The sequence below is a fragment of the Zeus faber genome, assembly GCF_960531495.2.
Source record: "Zeus faber genome assembly, chromosome: 20".
Taxonomy (NCBI): Eukaryota; Metazoa; Chordata; class Actinopteri; order Zeiformes; family Zeidae; genus Zeus; species Zeus faber.
The window spans coordinates 5735608-5746725 of NC_137207.1; the positions used below are offsets into that span (position 1 = coordinate 5735608).

General features: G+C 47.3%; 1 protein-coding gene across 1 annotated transcript; it reads left to right on the forward strand.

The window, feature by feature from the left end:
* Positions 1-888: 888 nt before the first annotated feature.
* ercc4 (excision repair cross-complementation group 4) lies at positions 889-10458 on the forward strand (the record flags this gene model as incomplete). Its single annotated transcript, XM_080020784.1, has 11 exons — positions 889-1065; positions 2382-2562; positions 2863-3058; positions 4909-5116; positions 5211-5391; positions 5561-5692; positions 5952-6056; positions 7989-8532; positions 8676-8768; positions 9214-9326; positions 9499-10458. The coding sequence occupies 11 exons, from the start codon at positions 889-891 to the stop codon at positions 10248-10250; spliced, it is 2682 nt and encodes an 893-aa protein (XP_079876910.1). The 3' UTR covers positions 10251-10458.
* Positions 10459-11118: the final 660 nt, after the last annotated feature.

Consider the following 11118-nt stretch of genomic DNA (forward strand, 5'->3'; position numbering starts at 1 on the left):
AGTAATAAGTGGAGATTTGTCAAATTGTCCTTTCAATATCACTGAGATAAAGGAACAACAACAATAAACTTGATTGGACTGACACAGTTATTGGCACACAGACACATTTCTCCATGCGAGGACAAATTATCTTTTTATGCAATATAAATAAATGTTTGTTTTTTTAAATCGTTATTATTGTTGTGTATCTGTTTATCTTTCTTGTACTGTGTCCTTTCATCGTTGTGCAACTGATGGTGCAAAAAAAAAAAGGCTGGTTTTATGTGATCTGATCTTTGTGTGTGTGTGTGTGTGTGTGTGTGTGTGTGTGTGTGTGTGTGTGTGTGTGTGTGTGTGTGTGTGTGTGTGTGTGTGTGTGTGTGTGTGTGTGCGTGCGTGTGCGTGTGCGTGTGTGTTTTGGTATAATTGGTTTAACAACAGGGGAAGTTTAATTTGGACCAGATCTCTAAATGGTTTGCGTTTGTTGTCTGATCAAGTATAGTGTGTACATTGACATACTGTATCGATGGATGTGTTTTGTGTACTCTGGGAAATTAGGAGACTCGGGAATGAATCTAAACCCGGTCACCAAAAAAAAAAAAAAATACAATATTTTAGAATCCCATCTGCGATCGCTCCTACTTTCCGCCCCGGCAGGGGGCGCTGTTCGTTTGTCTTAGCCCTCAGACGCGAGCCGTGTCGAGCCGTCATCCTCACGTGACCGGATACGCCTTTTCAAAACATTGCGCAGCCCTTCGCTCGCTGCCGGTGCGCGCCGGCGATTTACGGAGCCCCGAGAAGAAGCAGCAGCAGCAGCAGCAGCAGCAGCAGCAGCAGCCCGGACCGACGACAAGGGTCGGCTCGGGGAGGGCGTTCGTGTCGTCTGGGTGGTCGGGGCGCGGCAGCAGCATGGCCGGGCCGCTGCTGGAATACGAGAGCGAGATGTGTCTGGGTCTGTTCGGCTCCGACGGGTTGCTGGTGACGGCGGAGGGGATGGGGATAGACCGCGTCCTGCTGCACTTCATGCGGGTGTACTCCGAGGAGGGCAGCCTGGTGCTGCTGCTCAACACCACCACTCCGGAGCAGGTGGAGAGTGCAACCGACACACACGCACACACACACACACACACGCTCACACGCCGTTCTGCCCGTGTGATGGCGCTTGCTGGCTGATGACGTCACCTGCGTGTAAACAATGCCGTTGTAATAAGACAAGTGGGGGTGGCCTTAAACATACACTTAAACTTTGTCGTTCACGTGTTACGGGGTTTGAAGCTTCCATGCGTGACGCGGCACGGGAGGCAATGGTTTTGGCTGTCCCACGTCCACGCAAGTCACCGCCGATGCGTCCTCATCCGGGCATTTGGACTGGACTTGGCTTGACGCGTACTTTGAATTGGAACACTACTTGGTCTGCGACTGATGACGTTCCACAAGTACAGACAAGAACGCAGATCGAGAAAGGGCCATAATGTTGATTCATTTGTTTTGTTTGGAGAAACGGGGAAGTGCAGCGAAGAGATATGTGCTTAAAAAAAAAAAGGTTGTTTCTAAATATAAGAAGAAAGTAAGAATTTTTATTATACACATTTCGGTGGTCACATATTGCGGTGAAACACCTGTAAGTATCTGTTACCTGATACATAATACAGACATACATAAAGGGTACAGAGTAGGGTTACAGTGCATGTAGATCCCGTGCGGAACGGACTGTGTTACAGAGTTCCACTTGACACCCTGTTTTCATCACAGCATGCTACGAATCTTGCAGCTGTTTTAACTTTACACATTGTACACATACATTGTACATTAGTGCATTTCAACCTGTTGTTAAAGTCTTTTGCGGCTCTGTGCAATCTGTGGGAGGTAGATATTTCTGATATCCTGATAGAGCTGGCAGGAGGAGAACTCATTTAGAAACAGGGGATCATGCACTTAAGTTTGATGTTGCTCCAATGGTTGATATATGCTTTGAATTGTTTCTAGCCTCTCATGTAAGTCGTTTGGGACATAAGTGGCTGCTAAATGAATAAATGTAAAGTGCAGCTTAGTTTCCACCTCATTCTGAGCGAAGTGGATGCACAGTCTGTCCTCTCCGGGCTGCCAGGTCTGGCGGTGACGGCAAGGCTGTGCTCTTGGCCTCAAATTACCACAGGGTTCCCAACTTCCCATACATCCTGAAAATACTGGGGTTTTTAAATGTAGTTTTCCAGTCATGGAATATGTCGAAAGATTTCCCAAAATGTCCTGGAAAACAGGAGTTGTCCTGTAAGAGTTGTCCTTTCTTCATTGCACAACCAAATTGTTGATGTTGTTCAATTCATTTAGACTTGCATGAATGTGAGTGGACAGGCGTCTTTGTCGGCTGCTGTTGTTACTGACTGTTGTCACTTGGGGTTTAGGAGTATTTTACGGAGCAGTTGCGAATCGAAGGTGTCACTCACCTCCCTAAAACGGTGACCAGTGACGTCCAGAGCACGGAGCGCTACGACGTTTACACGCAGGGCGGGGTGCTGTATGTTACCAGCAGGATCCTGGTGGTGGATTTCCTTACCGACCGCATCCCTGCTCATCTCATATCGGGTCAGTGCGCACACGCCAGATGATATTATGATATTGTGCAGCTCTAATTGGGCCTTGGCACCAAATCACTGGAATTGTTATCTATCTATCTATCTATCTATCTATCTATCTATCTATCTATCTATCTATCTATCTATCTATCTATCTATCTAGCTAGCTATGGGAAAATAGTACCAGTTCAAGTTCAAACAAGAATAACTGTATGCAGAGGAAAATTATCAGGTCGATCTTGGCTTGAAATGAAATTGATGAGATGGAACCAGCAGGTGTGTTAATCCGTGGCATCCCCAACACCCCCAGGCATCCTGGTGTACCGGGCCCACAAGACCATCGAATCGTGCCAGGAGGCGTTCATTCTGCGTCTGTTTAGGCAGAAGAACAAGACAGGCTTCATCAAGGCCTTCACCGACAAAGCCACGGCGTTCTCATCAGGTTTCTGCCAGGTGGAGCGTGTCATGAGGAACCTCTTTGTCAAGAAACTCTTCCTCTGGCCAAGGTGTGTGTGTGTGTGTGTTTGTGTTTGTTTGTGTGTGTGTGTGTGTGTGTGTGTGTGTGTGTGTGTGTGTGTGTGTGTGTGTGTGTGTGTGTGTGTGTGTGTGTGTGTATTTAATCATCCTTTTTCCTTCAGATAATCATTCGACTTTAAAAATTAATACATAAATAAATGAAATCAATCAAAAATGCAGCTGCTAAACGTCTGTCAACATGAAGGCTGGCTCCAGGGAGCCCCTGGATCTGCTTTTTCCAGAGAGACAGTTCTAGCTATATAGTATACTCTTCTACAGTTCTCCAGTTCTAGCTCTAGGACTCCTTCCTTGAGCAGCAGGGACAGAGCGGCCCAACACCACCAGGGCTGGCATGGAGCCCCTTCCCACACATTCCAGGAGGGCCTCCTTGGGCAGTTCCAGGACCAACTGAGGAGCTCAGCGGGGAGCCCCTCCACACTGGCATCTTGTCCGGTACCAGCAGTGATGGGGGTGTCTAGGGTGACCTGCTCCTCCCCTCCTAGCTGAAACTGTGCAGTGGGCTCTTCCTCTCTGTTCTCCGCCCTGTAGAGGGCAGTGTAGAAACAACCACCTTCCGCCTCCTTTGGACCGCTATCTCCTCCAGGTCGAATAATTAAAAGGAAAACCAGTGAAACCGAGAGGTGGGGAAAAAACAAAGGTCACCATGACAACTTATTGACTGATTTTGAGGTTTTTTGGCTCCTTTCTCTGTCTTAAGGTCTTTCTTAAAGTAGTGACATGTTTTTTTAATCCGACCAATTTTATTTATTTATTTGTTTTATTTATTATTATTTTTTCGTCCAACTGATCTGTCCCTACCCTTTTCTGCAGTGTAACTGTTGTATTAATTAATTTGCTTGTGGCTGGGGAAAAATCAGTTCCCTTCACAGACCATCCAAACGTTTAATCTTGAAATTAATCAGTCTCCTCTAGGGTGCATATTTGATCATCTGTACAGTCTCTCGGTAATGGACACACAGTCAATCGTTTTCATACTCATTTTCCTGGCTCTCAGTAACCAGCGGTTCAGTCTCCACCACCTCCCTGTCTCCCTGCTCCCCCCAGTAGTCGCTCCCCGGCAGCATGCTGCCGGTGTAGGCACCTGTACTTCCTATGCCCCACATCTTCGCACATTTCATGGTCCCAGAGTTTGCATTAAACATTTGATGCCGTGTTTCACCCTGAACCTGACATCCAGGTCCTGCTCTTGGGAGCTGAGCAGCATGAGCACCTATATCCGCAATGACTGCATGTCTCAGCTCCTCTTTCTTACACACCGAGCGGGATAGTTTTAAACAGGCTTCCAATTTTACAGACTCACTGCAGCGCCTGGTTAGAGATGAATGGGGGTACACCAGAAACCCCACCCTCGTGGAGGGTAGCGCCAGCAGCAACACCTGCACAAACAGGCCGTCCACCGGGAGACCACTCTCCACCAGTCGGGCCATGTAGCGCTCGTCATTGAGGAACACCACTCGCACTTGCGTCCTCATTCCGAAGCAATTTTTTATGATTTAATTGGATTAGGTTTCTGGAAAATGTACGATTTGTGACCAATAGTTGAATGTGAAAATTGGAAACAAATAAAAGGTTTTAATAATAAGCAATGGAAGATAAGAAAACACTTCATGATAATCATTTGATTAAAGCTTAATTATATGATAACATGTTATGATAATACTTAAAATTAATCCCTGTGGTGAAATTCTTGTTTGTTTTTTAATATAAGATCGATAAGATAAGAAGCCATACTCTATTTGAAATTTGGCAAATTGTTTGGTTGGACGGGTTTCACCGATGGTTCTATATGTATATTAAATATGCTCCTTTGCCTCTCCAGGTTCCAGGCGTCAGTGAATAGCGCACTGGACAGGCACAAGCCGGAGGTGGTGGAGCTCCACGTGACCCTGACCCCCGCCATGCGGGCCATCCAGAGCTCCATTATGGACATCATGGGAGCCTGTCTTAAGGAGCTAAAGCGCTACAACCCCACGCTGGAGGCCGAGGACCTGACGCTGGAGAACACACTGGGCAACGCCTTCGAGAAGGTCCGCCATCTTGCTCTTATTGCTCAAGTCTTTTCCACACCATAATCTCACCTTGTTTTTCATTTTCACTTTGACTTTCACTCCACCCCGCCAGACCATCCGACACTACCTGGACCCCCTGTGGCATCAGCTGGGGGCCAAGACCAAGGCCCTGGTTCAGGACCTCAAGGTGCTGCGGGTGCTCCTGCTCTACCTCACCCAGTATGACTGTGTCACCTTCCTCAACCTCCTGGAGTCCCTCCGCTCCAGCCAGAAGAACTTTGGCAGCAACTCCGGTGAGGCGGCACAAAGGCTTGGCCATTTCATTTTTTCCATGCAGATATAATAATGCCACCAGTAAAGACAGTATAATAGTATCCCCCATCTCGGATGCGGTTTGCTCCAGGAGGATTTCTGTAATGCCTTGTTCCTGTGTGGATGAATTCCACTCATTGGATCCATCAGGGTGGCTCTTTCTGGACTCCAGCACCTCCATGTTTGTGAATGCCAGAAACAGAGTGTACCGCATCCCCGAGAGTAAGAAGAAACTGAAGCTGGGAGGAGAGCCAGAGCCAAAGCAGCACACCTCTGCCACTGGTAACCCAGCCACATCTTTACTGCTCCACATCCACAAGGAGCTCACTGGTGTACAGTAACCAAATGAAATAACAAGTAAAACACCTACATCACACATAGGCTGCTCAATTGTACTGCTAATTGGAAATGTCTAGATGCCCACCATGATAATGTTGTTCTGTGTTGAAGAGATATGCTTGATTTATGCCATGTGTAAAGTGTATTTCTTGTGCTTTGTACAGTAGGTTAATAATGAAGATGTGCCCTTGCTTGTTTTCAGTGGTGAAGCGGGAACTGGTGCTCGAGAAGAGCCCAAAGTGGGAGGCCCTGACCGAGGTCCTGCAGGAGATCGAGAAGGAGAACCAGAGCTCGGCTCATGAACCAGGTTCGACATTCGACCGATCACAACTTTATCACTACCGAAGTGTTCAGAATCCCCAAATTCCAGGATTGGCCAGATCCAGACCATTAATTTTCATTGAAATTTAATTTTATTGGAGTAATATTCACACCAATGGCGACCCAATTTTTGCGAAGGAAAAAAACAAAACGATAGATCAAGTGACAATGACCTGGTGCTGCTTTTGTTAAATAAAAAGTAAAAAACAGAATATGGAGGGATGGGGAGTTCCGCTGTTTGGGAGAGGAACTGAAACTGTACCTTTGGGCCTACTTCAGGATGTCCGAGGGACAGTTTGTTCTCTGTACATTGTCTATATATTACATTACATTACATTACATACATTAAGCAGACGCTTTTATCCAAAGCGACTTACAATTATTCAAACACCGACGGACGCAGCCATCAGGAGCAATTAGGGGTTAAGTGTCTTGCTCAAGGACACTAAAGCATGCTAGCAGGAGGAGGAGCCTGGGATCAAACCAGCAACCTTAAGATTACTAGACCACCAGCTCTACCTCCTGCGATGTACGATTGTTCATTATTGCGATGACGATATGACTTACGATTAATAAACAAGTATTGAAGTGTGCATATTAGCTATACAGTTCCTATGTCTTTCTGCTGTAATAGGTACACTGCTAACATAGACCCCAAACATTGAATTGATAAATTATCTTTTATTGAACAAATTGCACATGAATACCCAACAAATTCAACTTAACATTCATTGAAATAAGACATAACTATAAGAGATGAAAGTTGAATTAAAAAAATAAATTTTCCCGCTCACTTTAAAATATGATGATTATTTTCTAAACTCAGCAAAAACATTGCTTATCTGGCGAAAAACAACTTAACGGCCGCCACCCCTCAAAACGCTTACATCGCATATATAACATTCCGCTGTGTTTCTTTTGCACTCCATCTTAAAATAATTCCACACCGCACACATGTTTTGCTTACTTGATGTTCTTGCTGCTACTGGTGGTTACCACATGACTTGCCTTTATAGTAAGTATGCTTCTCCTTTATAACATGTCATGAATGAGCTGTGGATACAATGCAGCGGCTACAAGCGAGCAAATGCGAGTGAAACGCTTGCACTATCCAGCTCTGTGATTTTTCTTATTCATTGCATTTCAGATAGTCTTTTGCAATGTGTTTATCATGCATATTCATATTGCGATGAAAATACAATATATCAGTGTTGTGAGACAAAAACGATCAGGTGATCGGTCATGTCGAATGGTCTATGACACTGGCAACAAACTTTTCCTTGATTGGTCAGACATATTGGGCGACAATTGGGGGCAAAACCAAACTAATTCCATCGTGGATAGGTAAGGTTGTCTAGACCGCATATAAGTTTGAAAATTATTACTGATGTGCAAAACAAATCGGCCCAGTGTGTAATGGCCCTCAAGGGTCAATAAAGTGGTATCTTATCCTTATCATAATGTCATATATCGTCCGTATAAACCAGTGTCCCCAACCTTTTTTTGGCCACGCTGCACTTTTTACAATAAACCCTAACCACGACACACCATGACTACCCTGTTAAAAACTAAAAAAAAGCTGTGCTTATTATTAATATGGCGTGCTAATAGTTATTCCTTTCAGTATGAAACTTGAACTTGTTTTGATGAACTCAGAGCTGGTATCCTGGCTGGAATTGATGACATTGTACAGCCTTGCAATTTTGACCTTGCAACACACAATTTTGACAACACATGATTTTACCTTAGATGGCATTTCACATCTTCGCTAGCTCTCAGAGCACACCAGTATGTCCCGGCACAGTGGTTAAAAAAAACACTGGTACAAACAGTTAAATATATTTTCTGGAAACTATGTACAAACTATTACTAATAGACAATTATTTGAACAATGTCCTCTGTCTATGTCAAATTTCAGGCCACGTGCTGATCTGTGCCAGCGACGACCGCACGTGCGCTCAGCTCCATCAGTACATCCACCGCGGCTCTGACGCGCTGCTCAACCGCCTGTACGCCCGCACCATTGCTAAGAAGGACCCCGCTGCAGCTGCCGCCCTCCAACTGGACTCCCACAAACGGGGCAAAGGCCAGAGCAGGAAGAGGCCCGAGGGCGGAGCCAACGGGAAGCAAGGACCCGGACAGACATCCAAAACAAAAAGCAGCACCACCCTGACCCTGACTCAGATGGTGGGTCATGGGAGCGCCGAAGGTGATGGGGACGAGGACGAGATGTCAGAGGAAGAGGAGCGTCTGGCGTTGGACCTGTCGTCCGACTCGTACTACGGTGTCTTGAAGGATCCGCTGACCGTCATTCACCCGCTGCGGGGCTGCACTGACCCCTATAGCCTGACGCGGGTACTGCATGAGGTGGAGCCCAGTTTTGTGGTGCTCTACGACGCCGAACTCAGCTTCGTCCGCCAGCTGGAGGTCTACAAGGCCAACCGGCCCGGGAAGCCGCTCAGGTCCGTGTTAAGGGGAAAGCAAGCGTGTTGTTTTCTCACGTGTGGCACTTGAAGTGGATTTGCATTGCTGATTGGCTGGCTAGTTTTTGAAGTGGCAGTCTTTTCACCCGTCTTTTTTTGTTTGTTTGTTTTTTTACCCGCAGGGTGTATTTCCTGATCTACGGAGGCTCTACAGAGGAGCAGAAGTATCTGACTGCGCTATCCAAGGAGAAGAAAGCCTTTGAACACCTGATCAGGTTTAAAACTAGTTCTCAAAACACTCCAGGAAGTTCCCTTAGAAACTTTCTATTCGTGGGTGAGGGAGGTATAAGAATGTCATTGTTAAACTTCGAACCCCTTGTAAAAAGTCGCTTTAACTGTGGTTGTTACGAGGAGTCTCGTTCTACAGTGAGTCACCTCATAACTTGTTGGAACTTTCAAACTGCATTGTGGCCTCGTTTGTTTTCGGAGGAAAATCAACACCCAGTTAGAAACATAAGATGTTGTAAGTCACTGTGCTTGGAGCGATCCACCACAGTCACACATCACACAGTGCGTGGCTTTCCTGAATGGATTTAAGACACAAGGCTAATTTCGTTGACATATTAACTAAGCATGTAATTCCACGCTGGAGCAAGGTGAACTTTCTCAGCAAAGACGCCCTTTTTCTAACGTTTCTCTTGGCCCTATATGACTCTATAGAGAAAAGGCGACCATGGTGGTCCCAGAGGAGAGAGAGGGCCGAGAAGACACAAACCTGGACCTTGCGAGGAACCTGGAGCCGGCCAACGCCACCACAAACAGCCGCAAAGCAGGCGAGTCTTTATTTTGCTCCATTCTACTCTTCTGCAATGCTTTCCGCTTTCCTTTTCGATAAGCCGCCATTAATATGTCGTCCCCCAATCATCTCTTATTTCCTGTTTGGACAAATCAAAGGATCTTCCTTCGGCCTTGTTTTGAACTTGCGTTTCCTGCCCCAACCTCCAGGGGGCCAGGAGCAGCCCAAGGAGCCGTCGCGGGTCATCGTAGACATGCGCGAGTTCCGCAGCGAGCTCCCCTCGCTGCTCCACCGCAAAGGGCTGGACATTGAGCCCGTCACGCTGGAGGTGGGCGACTACATCCTGACCGCCGACACCTGCGTGGAGCGCAAGAGCGTCAGCGACCTGATCGGCTCGCTGCAGAACGGCCGCCTCTATGCGCAGTGCCTTGCCATGACGCGCTACTACAAGAGGCCCGTGCTGCTCATCGAGTTCGACACGGCCAAGCCCTTCTCGCTTGTGGCGCGGTCCGACTTCCGCCGCGAGATCTCCGCCAACGACGTTACGTCCAAGCTTGTCCTGCTCACGCTGCACTTCCCCCGGCTCCGTGTGCTGTGGTGCCCCTCGCCGCACGCCACCGCCGAGCTCTTCCGCGAGCTGAAGCAAGGGCGCACCGAGCCGGACGCGGCGGCAGCGCAAGCCGTCACGGCCGAGTCGGAGGCCGTGGCAGAGTCGGCGGACCTCTACAACCCCGGGCCGCACGACTTCCTGTTGAAGATGCCGGGGGTCAACACCAAGAATGTCCGGGCGTTGGTGAGAAACGCCGACAACCTGGCGGACCTGACCGAGCACAGCCAGGGGAGGCTGGCGGAGATACTTGGAAACTCCAACAATGCCAAGATGCTCTATGAGTTTCTGCATAATGTGGCGGATGTCCCAGCTCCCGTTCAAAAGGGAAAACATACACATAAGCGTCACTGACGGTAGAGGTTTCGGTTCAATTTAGCCATTGTGAACATGTTTAAAATGCTTTTTTACACGGCCTCTCTGGACTCTTTTCTATACAAATCAGAAATGTTTAATCATGTTTATGTAATAAATAGGTTGTAAAATGTCATTGTAATTGTGTCATGTTCTAATTTGGAATGCCATATGACTGATTGTGTTGGTGTTGCTTTTTGCAGTAATATTTTATCACCGATGTGTTTTCTACTCAGGGAAGAATGTACTGAGCCATAGATAAGTGAACTTTGTATGGACAATGTCCAGCCCTGGACTCAAAATAAAACTCAAAAAAGTATTCAAGGTCTCCTTTAACCATTCTACCAAAAAGAATAGTCAGTCATTATCATTATATTCACCAGGTAAAATGATGGATCATGAAAACACAAGCAGGTAACCCATCATGTTATGGAAACCAAGCCCACCCCACACCCCCGCAAAGCTTCCTGTCGGGAGAGTCATGATTACGTCACCCAGTGCATCCCGACAGATCAGTCGCAGCCATTTTACTCTTGTCAAATAAACTTCGCTCTTCCGAAAACGGGCAACACGCGAGACCCGTGCGGAATTCACGCCGTCACCGCCTTCGCGTCCCAAGGTCTTCGCGGCTCGGTAAGAACCGACAACCCCCCCCCCCCCCACCCCCCCGGGCGGCGTCTTGTTTTTAGCCCGTTAGCATGTTGGCTAATGAAAAGCTAGTTTAGGACCCGGATGTTTTAAGTTGCAGCTCGTCTCGTCCGGTCGCTCACCTGTCAGCTGTGAGGCGCGGAGCGTTGGCTTGGCTTTGGCAACTGCCACCGCGGATTTGCTCCCTCTCCGGGCTGCTTGAGCTCAGTACCATGACATC